Below are 17,430 nucleotides of genomic sequence, written 5' to 3'. Positions count from 1 at the left end.
ATTTTCATTTTTTATTTAATTATTTTTTTAGACTGAAAAATGAGAGAAGAAGGAGTCTAGTGAAGGGAAAAATAGGGACATACTTGTGACATACTTAAGAGTGCAATTGGAGTAGGAAATCCAAGTAAGGAGAGCTGGACCTACATGTTTTGTATGATCTATATGTGTTTAGTGATGTCTGGAACCCTATGTGTCCTTCCCATCAAATTTTCTATGATTAAATCATGTTTCTAGGTTTCTGCTGAGAAATTGTCTGGTGGTGTTCTTGCCACGCTAGACGACTCATACAGTGTATGCTTATTTTCTGGGTTCTGCCTAGGAACTGCCTTGGGGCTATTATGATCCACCAGGCGACGTGAGTTCTGTTATTGGTTTCTGTGTTTGGTTAAGTTTTGTGGCATTTTGGGGTTTTCTGTACACTTATTTATATTTGTTTTATCGTCTATTATTACAAATTGTTGAAATTACCATTGTTTTGTTATACCTTAACAAATATTACAATACTATCCACACAATAAATTCATTCAAAATATTTTATAAAAAATGATAGAATATAAATCACTATAATTGCACACATCAAGAATCAAACCCTTAACCAGAAACCCATGACTAAGGCTCTAACAAACTATATTATACGTCACTTTTATAGAATTATTTTTTTATTAATTTAAACAATACCTTCCATGTCTAACCTACCTTTCTTGCTTTTTTTAATTATTTTTCCGGGTCTTACACAAGGCAAACAAGAGTTTGAAGAGGGATACTCCCCAACACCAATGTCTTGATCTTTCACTAGACCAAACAGGCTGGCTTGGCTTGACCTTTGGCCTAGGCTAGATTGACTCAAGCTTTGGCCCGAGCCGAATTGTCTTTACCTTCTACCCCGGTCAACTTAGCTCGACCATCGACCCAAGCTTACTCCACTTGACCTTCGGCCCAAGTCGACTTAGCTCGACCTTCGACATGTGTTGATAGGACTTGACCTTTGACATGGACCGACTCAACTTGACCATAAGCCAGGGTCGACTCTGCTCGACCATAGGTCAGCACCGACTCAGCTCGACCTTGGGCCTCGGCCGTCTCGACTAGACCTTCATCCCAGGCCACATCGCTTGACCATTGGTCTAGTTGACTCGGCTCGACCATCGCTTCAGGCCGACTTGACTAGACTTTAGTTCGAGCTAACTCGACTTGATCATCAGCACATGGCGACTCGGGTCGACCATCGGCTTGGGCTGACTTTGCTCCACCATTTCCATGAGCTAATTCGACTCGACTTTCACCATGGGCTAACTCGACTCAACTTCGATCTGGGCTAACTCGGCTCAACCTTTGGCTTGAGTCTATTCTACTCGACCTTTGGCTCGAGCCTATTCTACTCGATCTTCGGCTCGAGTTGTCTCGGCTCGTCCTGATGAGTGCATATTTTTGCCCTCATTCAGTGTTTAATTCTTGGAATTTAATTGAATTTGTATGCTTAAAGAGTGATTAAATTGACAATTTTGATAATTAGGCTATTGAGCTTGTGTGATAAAAATGTCTTAAAAAGTGATGTTTAGTTGCATAAATTATTTTTTGGATATTTTAACATTTGTTGATGCAAATGAAGTTAAGATTAAGCTCATTCAAGGTGGGAAAATAAATTGATTGAATTTATAGAACACCCTTAAATAAGGCTGAAATTAGCAAGTTTTGGAAAAATCACTTCTGCACACCAGTTTTACTTATACACTCACCTCTTTCTAAATGGGTCTCACCAAAAACCTATTTTGCACCCCCTAATATGTCTATTTACACCCATCCTACCACTTAAACCCAACTCACTCAGATCATGCCATGTGGCAATCCCTAATTTTCAAATCAGGCCAACCATATGCTAACACGTGTCATTATCCTTGCAAACACATATGCACCAATTATACACTGCCACGTCATCATCTTCATCTCTCCCATGAGAAACCCTAATTTCAGCGACCATGACCACCCTCCACCGTAGTCGCCACTCTCGCTGGAGCAATCGCAGCAACACCGCGCCATCCCGTGCTTGTCCGCGCAAAAGTTACAGGTTTCAACCTCCATCTTCTTTATCTCTGCACCGCGTCGGAGTTCACTATGGAAAGCGCCATTGTAGCAGCAGCACCGTTTCTGCAACTTCATGTTGCCATCGCCACCATGAACAAGAGCGTAAAGCGCCACTTCGAGAATCACCACCGCGCCTGCAGCACCGCAACAGCACCAGAACCTCCATGCCTGAGCCAGATCGAAGCATAACGCAATTGCAGCGCTAGTCCACGAGTCCCTCCAGCCGCAACACCTGCATCCAACAAGAGTGAAAACCACCGCACTTGTGCCAGCCACAAACCCGCACCAGATCGAAGAAGAAGAAGATAACACCTCGTCTTTGCATCACACTACAACATTCACTCACCACGCTGGAGAATAAAACGGAAGTGCAGCCATGGCAACCACGAGCCAGCGCCGACAACAGAGGAGCAGCCATCATTGCATCTCCAATATGCAGAAACCCTAATTTTGGAGAGAGAAAGTGCACTGCCACATGTCAGCTTCTCATTACACAGTCAAACAATAGGGGTTTAACTACAAATATTGATATTTTTGGATGTCTCTGCAAATTTGGACTACATGATTAAAAATGGCTTATTGAGAAAATTAATTCAAATATTATTTGGTGATAATTTATCAGATATCTTTAAATAATTTATTTATTTAATTATATCATAAATTATTAACCAAACTATATTTGTCAATTGGTTTAGATCTCTCCAAATATCTTTGAATATTTATCTTTATGTGTATTTTAAAAGATATTTGAGAGGTTTTAGCAACCGAAAAACCTAGTCCAATTCCTATATAAAGAGACCAAGGGAGAAGTAGAAAAAAAAAAGTTCGGGACTTCGGAGTTTGGAACCCTTAGGGAGGCCTAATTTCGTTTCCTTTCTCTCTCTCCATTCTTCTATTTTAAATCCTTTGAATCACATAAAAAGTAATGATTTTAAATCTATATGCATGTTGATCATATGTGTATAAGGGTTTTAAAATCTAATTGAGACTTTACTTTGATTAAAGGTATTTACTCTAACGAAAATTAATTGAGACTTTACTTTGATTAATTAAGCTTTTTATTTGCTAAGGAGATAAAAGAATACACATGATTAGGCATAGTAAAATTTGATTGAGACTGTACTTTGGTTGAATTTATTGTGGATAATCTAAAAGTTCTCACTTTTAATTGAGATTGTACTTTGGTTAAAAGTGAGAAAGCCAACAAATTAATTGAGACTTTACATTGATAAATTTGTAAATCTACAACAATAATTAATTGAGCAATAATCTTTAGATAACCGATGATGAATCTATTTTGAAAAAGCAATGGAATCAATCTATTTTTCTTTACTATTATTTCTATCTTATTTTATCTTTTTATCTTAATCCTCTCATATTCTTATTATTTTATTTGACTAACCGTTTTGTATAGATTTTATAAGAACTAACTTGTTAAAAATCAATTCCGTGTTCGTTGGGAGACGACTTTGGGTTACTTTACCCTTTCTATTTTGTTGACTACTTTCTTAACAATACTAAAGTTGTTATAGATAAGTAGTATTAATTTGATCGCGTCAACGACAACATTATCAAATTTGGCGACTGTTTTTTGATCTACTCCGGCGAGATTGAGGCTGACAGTTGTGCGGTGCAGATTTCGGCGAGATTGGTGACTGTTTTCTGATCTACTCCGGCGAGCAATTGCTTTGCACGCGTGGATCTGTGTGCTTTATGACGTAGGTGCAGTGAAGGATGCCATGGTTGAAGGATGCCATGGTTGCTGGTGCCGCGACTGATTCGTGTTTTTCAGCAAAGAGCAGCAATGAAGGTGATGGAATCTGGTGCATGTTGGTGTTTCTTCTCGTTTCACGGCTGCGCAATGTTGAGGTGCAAGTGCAGCAATGGGATTTGTGTTCGCTGTTGCAGAAGATGGAGAGTGTTGCTGCCATGGACGCGATCTGTGTTGATGAATGCAGTGCAGATGCGGTGCTAGTCCATGTGCGTGAAGCTGTCGTGGTTGGTGCGCGTGTCCTCTCCTATGGCTCGCGGTGGTGTTGTTGACAGAGATGAAGGTTGAAGAAGGTGCTGGACTACTGCTGCGTGATGATAAACGAGGGTGTTGCAGTAATGGTGGTGCAGATCTTCTCGAACGTGGAACGGTGATGAAGATGGTGGTACTGCTATGGATGTGTGAAGGTGCAGGTCTGTTCTGGCGAGAGTGGCGGCTGCCGCGGCTGACTTGATGGAGGCTGCTAGGGTTTCCATGAGAAGAAGCTAGGGTTGAAGATGATGATGTGGCATGCTCTGATTGGTTCATATGCATGTGTAAGGATTAATGCCACGTGGAATGTTTTAATTGGACAGATTTAAAAGTTAGGGATTGCCACATGGCATGATCTGAGTGAGTTGGGTTTAAGTGGTAGGAGGGGTGTAAATAGACATGTTAGGGGGTGCAGAAGAGGTTTTTGGTGAGACCCATTTAAAAAGAGGGGAGTGTATAAGTAAAAACTAGGGTGCAGAAGTGATTTTTCCAAACTTTGCTAATTTCAACCTTATTTAAAGGTGTTCTGTAACTTCAATCAATTTATTTTCCCACCTTCAAAGAGCTTAATCTTAACTTCAACTGCATCAAAAAATGTTAAAATATCCAAAAATAATTTATGCAGCTAAAAATCACTTTTTAAGACATTTATCACACAAGCTCAAATAGCCTAATTATTAGAACTGTCAATTAAATCACTCTTTAAGCATACAAATTCAATTCAATACCCAGAATTAAACACTGAATGGGGGCAAAAATACGCACTCATCACGTCCTTTGACACGAGCTGAGTCAACTCAACCATCAACAATGGATGACTCAGTTTGACCTTGGACGCAGACCAGACCGACTTGGCTCGATCTTTTGTCCAAGTAAACTTGGCTCAACCTTCGACCTGGTCAACTTGGTTTGACCTTTGTGAGTGTAGTGATAGTGGAGTGAAAAGTAGTGAAATTTTAAATTTCCTGTATTATAACCTTGTGTTTGGATGGAGCATTTCAACAATGCTAAGAAATTGAAATGCATTGTATTTGAATTGCTTGCAATTAACTTCCCTTCATTGTCTAAATAACTTGTTTGGATAAAGAAATTAAAATACCTTACATTTCAATTTATTGTTTGGATAAAACAACTGAATTTCATGTGAGATAAAATTTCATTTAAAAATATTTATTTTAGGCTTAATTATGTTTTGAGTTCATGATAATTTTGGAAACGAGCTCGACTACCCAAATGGGTTGGGCCGATACGACGACTCAGCCGAGCCGGGAAACTCAAACGGGCTAGGTTGGGTTGGCTCGACGATCTAGACAAGCTTGATAAGCCTATCATTGTCGTTAGGCGATCAAATTACAACTACTTTAGCAACTTCAATATTGCTAGTTAGTAGTGAACAAAATAGTTAGGGTTAAGATAACCCTGAGTCGTCTCACAACGAATACGGAATTGATCTCAAATATTTGATTCTTAAAAATGCAATTAAAACTAGCAACTATAAAAATAGGGGGATTTTGATGTGCAAAGAAAATGACACGGAAGATTGTAAACACAGTAATAGTAAATAGGTCAATTCCACTGCTTTTTCTAAATAAGATTCTTCATTGGTTATCTAGATATTATTGTTAAATTAATTATTGTTTTTGATTTACAAATCAATCAATGTAAAGACTCAATTCATTTGTTGGCATCTTCACTTTTAATCAAAGTACAGTCTCAATTAAAAGTGAGAATTGTTAGATTGTCCATAGTAAATTCAATCAAAGTACAGTCTCAATTAATTTTACTATGCCTAATCATGTCTATTCCTTTGTTTCTTCACCAAATAGAAAACTTAATTAATCAAAGTAAAGTCTTGACTAATTTTAGTTAAAGTAATTACCACTAATCAAAGTAAAGTCTCAATTATTGGCAAAAACTTATTTAATCAAATGAAAGTTTATAAATAAAATCAAAGTAAAGTCTCAATTTAATTTAAAAACCTTTTAACTCATATGATTAGCATGCATGTAGATTTAAAATTATTATTTTCTATTCGATTAAGAAGCAAAGGACATAGATAAACAAAAACCACAACAATAATCAAAATAACAAACACATAAATTCATCTAACCTCAGAATCCAGTTAAGAAATTACAGTGGAATCAACCCTAAAAGCTTAGCCCTCCATGGCTTTGATGGAATACATGATGATATGAAGGAAAGAAAATAAAAGAAAGAATGAGAGATGTGGTGGAGACGGTATCTGCCAAAACCAGAGAGTTCCAAATGTCTAAGTTGTGTCGTCCCGCTTTTGCTCCCTTAAGTCTCTTTATATAGGCTTCCACTAGACTTTGGGCTTTATTTATCAGTTGCTAAGATCTTTTATTTTTATTTAATTAATTAGCAACTTAATTCCTCTCCAATTTCAATTTCTGCACCTCTTATTTAACCATTTTTGCAGTTTTGACCAGAGTTGACTGTTGACTTTGACCAGTTGACCAATGTTGACCAGTTGACCAGTTTGATTGTCCAATAGCAGCCTGACACGTGGCGTAGAGTGCACTTTCTCTCTCCAAACTAGGGTTTGCTGCGTTTAGGGTTTCATGGAGGCTTGTGGACGACGGCGCGGCTGCTTCTCCTTCCCCGGTGATGAAGGCACGGTGGTGGAGGTTTGTGGACGCTACCGTTCAGGTTTTGCTCCTCGCTGCTGCTGCGTCAATGGATGACTGTCGTGCCGCCGCTGCTGGTGCGTGAACCTCGCGCTCACGGTTGTGCAAGGTGCCTCGCGTTGGTGGTTCGTTGTTGTCTGCTCCGACGAAACTCCCACTGTTGCGTTTTGAATTTACCAAGGTTCACGATCTAGCTGATGTTGAGCGTGGAGTGCGATGGTGGCCCGCGGTGGTTGGAAAAATTACTGGAACGGAGGTTGCAGGCTGCGGCTTCCATGGTGGCCTGAAGTGGTGCGCAGGTTCCCGTTGGCGGTGTGCGACGGATCTGTTGGAGGCGAGAAGGATTGTGAAACGTGAAGGATGCGCTGCGGAGAAGATGGTCGCGATGGAGGTGGCGCGTCGCGGTGGCTGTCGGCGTTGTAGGTGGTGCTGCAGAATCGTGGTAATGGCGCGTCGCGGTGGTGTTGATGGTGGCTGCCGGTTTCCGCAAGGTGCAGACGCGCGTCGCGATTTGATGGAGGAAGATGGTGGCGCCGCCATTGCTGCAGATTGGTGGTGGCCGGCGAGGAGATGGCGGCGGTGGCTGCCATGGTGATGGAAGGAGAGGAGAAAATTAGGGTTAGGGTTTCATTTTGGGAGATGGTGACGTGGCAGAATTTGATTGGTCAATTTGGTGAGTGGAGGATTATGACACGTGTCAGCTTATGGTTGGCCTAATTTAAAAGGTGGGGATTGCCACATGGCATAATCTGGTTGAGTGGAGTTTAAGTGGTAGGAGGGGTGCAACTTAGTAAAAACTGGGGGTGCAGAACAGGTTTTTGGTGGTCCACTTTAGAAGGAGTGTGCAAATAAAATTTGAGGGTGCATTTAGCTCCTGATTTATTCTTTTCCAGAATTTCCTGATTTTGGACTTATTTTGTAACTTTGAATACTTTAAATCCACACTATTAATGACCAAAAAATAAATTCCAGCTGCATTAACAAACGTTAGAATATCCAATAATATTTTATGCAACTGAAATCAATTTTTACGCCACTTTTACCAAACTTACTCAATAAATCCAATAATCACAAATCCTAATTAAATCAATCTTTAAGCACAGAAAATTCAATTAAATCCCCAAATTTAAATATTAAATGAAGGCAAAAATTTGAACTCATCAAGGCCCATACGGGCCGGTCATGCTAGTCCAGTTCGTCGACCCAACCTGTTTAAGTTGTTGGCCTGACTTGGTCATCGGGCCCGTCTGACCCATTTGGGTTGTCAGGCCCATTTGTGTCATTGGGCACAGCTAGTAAGTCTGTGTCGATGAGCTGGCCCGACCTGGCAAGGTCGTCGGTTCAGTCGGTATCACTCGGGTCTTCGAACCACTCGGGCTCGTCTAGGTCATGAGGCTGGTCGGGCTTGACTAGGTCATCGGGTCGATTAGTCTTGTCAAGTAAATGGGTGAGTCGGGTTGTTAGGCCTGCCTGACAGGTATGGTTCGTCAAGCCCGCCTGACACCTCTAGGTCGTCTCACCCGCCAAACTCGTAGGGGACATTGGACCTGTTGACTTGTCTTGTTTGTCAGGTCGATTTGACCCGTCTCTGTCTTTGAGCCCACCCGACTCGTCTAGGTTGTTAGTCCCATTTTGGTCATCAGGCCCGCCTGACCCGTTGATGTCGTAGGGCCAACTGGTCCGTCTAGGTCGTTGGTCCAGCTTAACGCATCTTGGTCGTCAGGCCCACCTGGGCAGTGTGGGTTGTCAGGCTTGACTAACCTGTTTGAGTTCTCTTTTCTTCATATGGTATAAAAATTCTTTCTTATGTTGACAATCTTTCAAATACCATTTGTTTAATTCCGAAGAGAATGATATATTTTGCTAATTTCAAATACCATTTGTTTAAGCTCAACTGTCGCATTGATAATTCCGTAATTAAAGTCATTCCGTAATTAAGTTAATATTAACTTAAAATAATCTAACACTATATCTATACGGACACAAATAATTTTTGGCATCCATGATAATAAGTTTTAATGAGATTTGCTCGATATTCTTGCTAAATAATCCTACCAACGACTCCACTGTACCTACTATAAATATTATATTTATCAATTTATCTTTGAGAACCTAGTTCAAACGGTCTAAATTGTCGATCGTTTGTTAAATAATCTTATTTAATATTCCTAAATTTTTAGTTTACTTCTTCAAATTGGAAAACAAATAATAATTTCAATCCTTATTAAACAATAAATTTGAGAACTAAAATAAGTTTTTCAGAATTTTAGTATTTTTAAGATATATGGTTTAAAAACACTTTTAATACTTTAAATTAGTGTGTAGAAACTAAAACTATACATTTTAAATTTTGACGAACTAAAAAGTCCCTATAGAAACCAAAATATGAATTATCCCAATTTTCAAAGATTAAAAATTATAATTAAACCTGAAAGTTTCACCATACCGATTACTTTGGATAGAGCTTATAATTAACTATTAATGTTTTTATTTCGTGATATAGATAAAAGTTATTCATTATTAGAAATAATTGCTAGTTCAGTCACGAACCTTATATACAAAATGACATACTTAATATTTCTTATATTATATTGTTTTTATCTATTTTATATTTAACAAAATACTTTGAATTGTTTAATCCCAAAGTTAAAGGCACAAAACTAGTTTGCCATGTTTATTTGACACGCGAAGTTCGTTTTGGTGTGACAGAAAAATACACAGAGAAAGTCACAAATGCACACTGCACAGTGCACATGCAGTCATAAAAATAATGTTGAAAAGATGAGAGCTGGTTTAGAAGAAGTAGAAGCTGCCTTAATTGTTGCCAAATATTGGGTGAGCCTGTCTACTAGTGATGCAGACACCCACGTGAGACATGATCTATAACTGTGGACCGTTGGATTATCCACGTGGAACAAGTTAGTTCAACCGTTAATAACCTCCATTAACGGCTAAATTAACGAACAACATTTCTCACATATTCAATTTCCTTTCACCACGATTTGAAGTATTTCCTTGACAAGGACAACGTCGTCCTCATACGGCCACATTAACCTACCTATATTACCCTAAAGATCAAAGTGGGTCCACCCATGTGCTTTTGCCCCTTCTGTAAATCCTTCCACCAAACATGTATGATGTTAATTAGTTTAAAAAACTGACTTATTTGTTGCAATAACTCTTTGAAAGACATGTTTGTTTATGTTTTCTTTGTGCTAGATGGTTTTTAAAGAAAATAATAGATCTAATACTACTTAGATACTTGTAATATTGAGTCAAACCATTTATCTTGTCAAATAAATTAAAATAATATTTATATACATATGTTTTTTTATCAAGGTTTTGGTCATCAACTTTAAAAATGAATGGATAGTCCTTTTAATTTAATTTATTAATTTTTTTTGTGTTAAATGATATTTAGGATTGTGTTTGAGTTGTATATATTTTTTTACACATTCTAATTCAAATGTCAGCCTATAATATCATTTAACACGTAAAAAAATTAATGTTATATCAAGTTAATTGAACTATATTCATACATTTTTAAAGTTTAGGATCATTGTTTATGTTTTCTTTGTACTATTTAGTCTTTAAAGAAAATACACTAAAAAACAGATATATATCTAATACTACTTAGATTCGTGTAACACTACAAGAAAAATGTCATTTAGCCACTGAATTTAGTCAATGAAATAATGAGGTCACGAATTACCACTGAAATAGCCATTGATATGAAATAGTCTCAAATTAGCCACTGAAACAACGACTGATTGGCTTGTTAGTGATATTGATTCATATAACGACAAACTAGTGATCGCAAATATTAATGCCAATAATTCAGTGGTTAAATCGATGACTGTGAACAGAAGAATAGAAGTGTTCGTTTTAGCCACCAAATTAGCCACTAACTAAAGTAATTTATTAGCAAATACGTTTGTTGCGATGGCTAAATAATGACCAAAAGGATTTTGGAAGCTAACACATGAGTCCAATGTCCCACCCAGTTAAAATATTAGTCATTGAATACTATTTCGGTGACTAATCTATTTTCTATTTTACTTTCAATAGTTCCCTCCATTCTTTTCAACTTGTTCCTCCGTTCTTTTCGACTATCAAATTAAGTGATTTTCAATTTGTCCCCAAATTCAATTTTTTGTCACACTTGCGCTCCAAAATTTCGTGCCAAAGCCTACCTTCATCAATAACTCTTGACAACTCGTGTTTAAATGGTAGCTCGTGTATGAACCATTTCTAGGATGGGAAACTCTATTCTATTTTCCCTATTACATTTTCATCCTCTATTTTGCTCAATCGCAAAACTCGCGTTTCTAGCCTCCATTTTGGTTTCACTTTGCGAGGTTGTGCATCGATCCTCTGTGCCCTGTTCTTTTCTATTGCATTGAGACTTTTTCTACGTTCGGGTATTTGTTCTATGTTGGGGTTTCATTTCTTTGTTGCAATTTAATACCCATGAAACTTCAACTTATAGGATTGAAGGATGTGGAATTTTATAAAATGTGAGGATGGTGGGGATAGTTAAAGGGGAAATGAATTGTCCTTGCTCTGGTTATCTAGTAGGAAGCATGGTCACTAAGAAAGGTGACAATTTCCACTGAATTAGTGAAATGTCAGTACTATTTTAGCCATCGATTTAGCTACTATTTTAGCCACCGATTTTGCCACTAATACTACTTTAATTAAATTAAAAAACGTATCTATTTGCAACCAAATTAGCGACTAAAAATCAATTTGTTAAATAAAAATTTGTTCCTATTAGCGACCGAAAGTTCAGTTGCGAAATTGGTCTCCAATGCTTCAAGGTGTCTCCAATGCTTCAAGGTGACCAAATGTTTAGTGACCAACTAGCGACCAACTATTTAGCCACTAATTTTAAAATCAAGCGCTAATTGTTTTAGACTAGGGTTTTCACCACTATTTATATTCAGTGGCAGATGCGATGGCTAAGGGTGTCATCCACCAAATTTATCCATTTAGCGACTGATTTCTTCGGTGGCTAAAATGTTTTTTTTTTTCTTGTAGTGTAATATTGAATCAAACCATTTATGTTGTGAAATAAATTAAAACAATATTAATATAAATATGTTCCTTTATCAAGGTTAAATATGTTTTTAGTTTCAAACTTTAAAAATGAATAAATAGTCTTCTTAACTTAATTTATTAAATTTTTTTATGTGTTAAATGATGTTTTAGGATTTTGTTTGAGCTGTATATATTCTTTGACATGTTCTAGTCCAAATGTTAGTCTAGATTTTCATTTAACATATAAAAAAAATTAACGTCGTCAAACTAAGAAGATTATATTCATTCATTTTTAAAGTTTGAAATAAAAAATATATCTAAATTTGGAAACGAAAATGTACTGAAGTTTAAGATAAGGAAAATTTTCAATTTCCCTTATGAATTCAAGAACTACAACCATAATATATTATAATGACCTTCATGCATAACAATGACTATAATAATAAGAATGAGAAACTAACCTCAATGTCGAAAATGTTTAGAAGGAAAAATGTTTCCCAAAGAACCACACATAAGAATGGCCAAATATGCAACTTTTGGTTACCAATGAAAGTCCTAACTCACAAAAAATGGTTGCCACGTCGGGAGGGAGATTTGCGCATGGAAAAAAGTGATAAGAAATGGGATTGTACGTTTTTTCAAACAAATTTACATCTGATTTATCAATATCAAACACAAAAGACGATTTTTACGTTTGGTGCTTATAAATAAATTTACATATATTATGTATACATATATAAATTTACATATGACCTATAAACATCGAACGTAAAAATAGTTTTTTATGTCTAATACTTACGAGTCAAACATAAATACTAGCCATTCAATTAATAAAATGTCATCATATATTTTTTACGTCTATTGTCTGATAATCTATTTTGTGTTAGTGAAAAATTTATTGAAAATATTTTTCCAACAATGTCAATTTATCAACATCTAATGTGCCCGTTTATAATTATGATGAATTTCATAGATCTGTTGGCATATTTTACAAATGAGTAGATTACCGATGAATATTAAATTGTTGGTCAAAAAAAATAATTACAGACATATTTCACTCGTTAGCGATAAATACTGACCATCAACAATATCAATTTTTTTGTGTGGTGTAATTGATACATACATTACAGTTAACAAATCAGTGTATTTCTAAGCACAGTAAACTTATTTCAATTCGTTTTACTAAATCGCTGATAAAAGAGAGTCGTATTACTAATATTAAAAGGTAAAAGTAAATGTAATAACTACACTAGTTTTTCTTTTAAATATTAATTTTTGAAATTGTGTCCAACAAGACGTACACAATATATATTAGTCTATAACATACATGTGAAACTAATGGGAATAATTACAATTGCAATATAACATACATGTGAAACTAATGGGAATAATTACAATTGCAATAAACTAGTAGTTTTCGTACAAAATAAAATTGTGTAACAATCAAAATAGTCAAATAATTATAATATTTATAGAACAAACTTCTTCCCATTGTTTCTTCTTATTTCCACTAGCCCACTAATTTCGCCTCTATCTAACACGAAAAGAAAGCATAAATTAATAGCGTTTTAATTTTAGTTTTGTATATGCGGGTCGGTAATGTTTTATAATCTAAAGCTATGATTACACCAGTTTTTCCCTAGACGTTTTTGGAAAAGGAAAATAAAAATTAAAAGTGATCAAAGATGTCTTAGATTCGTATTTCAAAATAAAATTCTCTCTAACATACATGTGAGAAATATAAAAATGTATTAAAATGTTAAATTTGCTTAAGTATAATCTCAAATGGGTAGAAAAGCTTTATTATATTACAAACTAAAAAATGTTTTGCAAATTTACTTCGTAGATAAGCAGGGGTTTGTTATTTACAAATTGGTTTATTATTATATTCTACACTATTTGATGTAAAAAAAACTACTTAAATGTTATGAAATTAAATTTAGGCATCATGATTCTTCTTTTTTCAAATAAGAGTGTTGCGGCGTGGATTAACAAAATTGATTAAAAAATGCATACAAATAAATACATATGTACCGAATCTCCTATAATGTAACATTTTCTCATTTGGTAAATTACTCATATGCTAGCAGGAATAATTTAGGTGAACCTAGCTTCCTCGATCATTTGGGGGTTCCTTCATGCTTTACCACATTTTTCCAGCAAAACAATAAATTAAAGAGTATGTATGCTTCCAAAGTTAATTTGTTTCATCAAAATGATATCATAACTTAATTTTCCTTTGATTGCTTTTACAGACATATTATATTTAGACCCATTTAGAATGTGTTGTTTATATATTTTCAAACATTTGGAAAGACGAAAGAAGTTCTTTAGAGACCATGTTCTCAATTTGCAATAACAAAAAAGTCTTATATAATTAGACTAGTTTTGGTCTAATATTCAAGAATAAATTATTAAGACAAAAGTACAATAAGCACGATTCCAACGAGAAATTTTGGACATACGACATTAGAAACAAAAAAAATCATAAATATAATGTAAAATTAGCTCTAATTCAGAAAGAAAATTAGAAAAATATACTAAAAGCCTTTGATGTTTAAGTAAAAAAGTTAAGGTTATTAATAAAGATAACTTTGAAAATGAAATATCAAGTCAGTGGGACAATATATTGTGGAGAATAAATATAAAAAATTAAGTGGGACAAAATAATTTTTTTTATATATTTAGTAATAATTTTATCAAAACAAAAATATATATGGGTTTGTCCACCTTCGTGTATTTGCATATATATATTTGTTTAGGAAAAATTATCATTTTCAATGACATTGAATGTGAACTCATACGTAATATCTTTTATGACATTGCAAATCTTCTATAAGATATTGTCTAGACGCTGAAGAATGATGAATACCTGATAGACAAGTCTCGTACCTCAAATTCAAACATCACATTTGTCTTATTCTTTGAAGAAAGTGAGGCACAAACCTCTCTCTGACGGATTAATAATATTCTTTTATATTGCCCAGTGGAATAATTTTACTTGGGAGCAATTAAGAACCTGGTTTGTTCTCTATAAATACCACACCATATTTCACAGTTATAGCTACCAACTACCAAAGAAACTACAAAATATATAGCAGTAGCTTGTGAATTGTGATAACATGGCTCTTACACTTCAACGTGCTTTATTTTATCTACATTCCCTAATAGTTATACTCTCAATATTCCTGGTCACCCCTTCCTTTTGTTTCAACCCCAAAAAGCTCTTTAACACTTCTTATTATTCTCCATCTGCTTCAGATTGGTCACCTTCACTGGCCACTTGGTATGGACCTGCTAATGGAGATGGAAGTGAAGGTATAATAAAATATATTATAGGATTATAGTATTTTGACACAACACTTTCTCTACGACTATTTGACACTGTCTTTTATTACTATTATTCACTCTTTTTTTTATAAATAAAAAAATTAACTCTTGCTAAAACTATTTTATCTTTTTAAAAATTATCAAATAGTCTTCAAAACGATGTTAAAGACCTTTTTTCCTAATTATAAGATGTGTTGTGATGGAAAAGGTTTATTTTAGTGATTATTATATATTTTGTACTTAAATTTATATGCAGGTGGAGCTTGTGGTTACGGCAACGCTGTTGGGCAACCTCCATTCTCTTCGCTAATATCTGCAGGAAGCCCTCTCATTTATGACTCCGGCAAAGGGTGTGGCTCGTGTTATGAGGTGAGAACGTTTAATCAGCATCTATAGTTAAACGTCTTTCACAAAACGCAAAAACAATTCTAACGTTATTTTCATGACTGTTCGGGACCAATGACATGATATGTGATGAGGCAACTTACAGTTATTAGTTTAAGTAAACTGCACCAACTAAATTACAAAATGAAATATTTTATTGTCAAATTATTAAACCCAACATTACATTCAAATATATTTAAAAATATTTTGATTTTACTATTAATGAGATAACTTGTCATATAAAAAAGAAATTATATTATATATAACTTGTCATATATTTTCTTACGAGATTAATAATTTCAGTAAAATTAAGAAAAAATTATGTGTTTAATCTTTTAAAGTAAATTCTTTTAAGTTTATTTGATGTTTCAAATATATTTCTAAGATAATATTAAAATAGAAATTTATTAACGGTATAAACAAATTTAAATATTATTATGAAATAAGTTTAAAACGTCAAATAAATTGGTTAAAGTATTAAATCTACACATTTCTAATATTGAGACTAAATTTGACTAAAATTTTCAATAAAAACTAATTTTAATTTTCAAATTAAGGGACAACAAAATATTTGATCCATCTTTTACTGTGTCATCTAAAATTGAAGTTTTTAAAGATGTAAATTTGACCACAATTTTTAATAAAGACTAATTTTAATTTATAATAAAAGTTAAAATATTTGATTCATGTTTTAGTGTGTCTTTTAAAATTGAAGTTTTTAAAGATGTTATTTTAACATACTTTAGGTCGACAAATGTATTAATTCTTAATTCTCAATTTTGAAACACAATGTGATCATGGATATTCATATGCTCAAGAATGCATCCATGAAAGAAATTTGTGTTAAATAGTACGGCTTTTTGTTGTATTTCCAGGTGAAATGCACAGGAAATTCTGCATGCTCAGGCAACCCTGTGAAGGTAGTGATCACCGATGAGTGTGCTGGGTGTGGGTCAGATGCTCAATATCATTTTGATTTGAGTGGCAGTGCTTTTGGAGCAATGGCAGTTTCAGGTGAAGATGAGAATCTACGCAATGCAGGAAAAATAAACATTCAACATAGAAGGTAGTCTCCAAATTCTTAATATCCTTAAATATTTCAACATTCTTGACTTTCACGTATATTCTTTTGACATATATATTTGGTTTATGTTTTTGTCATTACCATATTTTCTTTTCAACCTTTAGGTTACGGTATTGCAACTAACAAATTACTTTTGGTGCAGAGTTGAATGCAACTATCCTGGTAAATCAATAGCTTTTCGCGTGGACTCTGGATCAAACCAAGAGTATTTTGCTACCTTGGTTGAGTTTGAGGATGGGGATGGTGACCTTGCCAAGGTTGAACTGAAGGAAGCACATGATGATTCAAGTTCATGGGATTCAATGCAACAATCGTGGGGTGCAGTTTGGAAACTTGACAAAGGCTCACCACTGAAGGCACCATTCTCTATCAGGCTCACCACACTTGAGTCTGGCAAGACCATTGTGGCCAATAATGTGATCCCTGCACAGTGGACTCCTGGTCAGACTTATAGATCAATTGTGAATTTTCAAACCTAAAAACTTTTATCAAGAGATGTATCTCATCAAATGCCATCCTATTATTAGTCAACTTTTTATTGTGTTATGTACTCCAAATTCTGAATGAAATTGGGCTAGTTACGTACTGGCCATTTCTATCAATTAATTAATGTCTTCTTCTTTTATTTATATATTAATATTTATATATTATTTATTGTTGATAAAAAATAATAAACAAATAAATGGTGAAATGAATTCTGTATCAATTTCAGTAGTGAGTAAATACACCAATTAATTAAATAAACTAATAAAAAGACTTTAACTTTGAAAACAACGTTGTCTGAAACACGTGGTAGCAATTTGTGTCCGTGAACTAAGCAGCTTAAAACTCAAATTAAT

At 34.8% G+C, this 17,430-nt stretch overlaps 1 protein-coding gene across 1 annotated transcript; it reads left to right on the top strand.

Annotated features, from left to right (window-relative positions):
• Positions 1–14,860: 14,860 nt before the first annotated feature.
• On the top strand, positions 14,861–17,197 carry LOC114185656 (putative expansin-B2). The gene is made up of 4 exons (XM_028073518.2): positions 14,861–15,111; positions 15,380–15,492; positions 16,383–16,573; positions 16,734–17,197. Exons 1-4 carry the CDS (start codon positions 14,916–14,918, stop codon positions 17,068–17,070), a joined length of 837 nt encoding a protein of 278 aa, XP_027929319.1. The 5' UTR covers positions 14,861–14,915; the 3' UTR covers positions 17,071–17,197.
• Positions 17,198–17,430: the final 233 nt, after the last annotated feature.

The sequence above is a fragment of the Vigna unguiculata genome, chromosome 5, assembly GCF_037176805.1.
Source record: "Vigna unguiculata cultivar grain cowpea cultivar isolate G323 ecotype 2 chromosome 5, ASM3717680v1, whole genome shotgun sequence".
In the NCBI taxonomy this organism is placed as follows: domain Eukaryota; kingdom Viridiplantae; phylum Streptophyta; class Magnoliopsida; order Fabales; family Fabaceae; genus Vigna; species Vigna unguiculata.
This window is presented reverse-complemented; position numbering and strand designations above follow the sequence as displayed.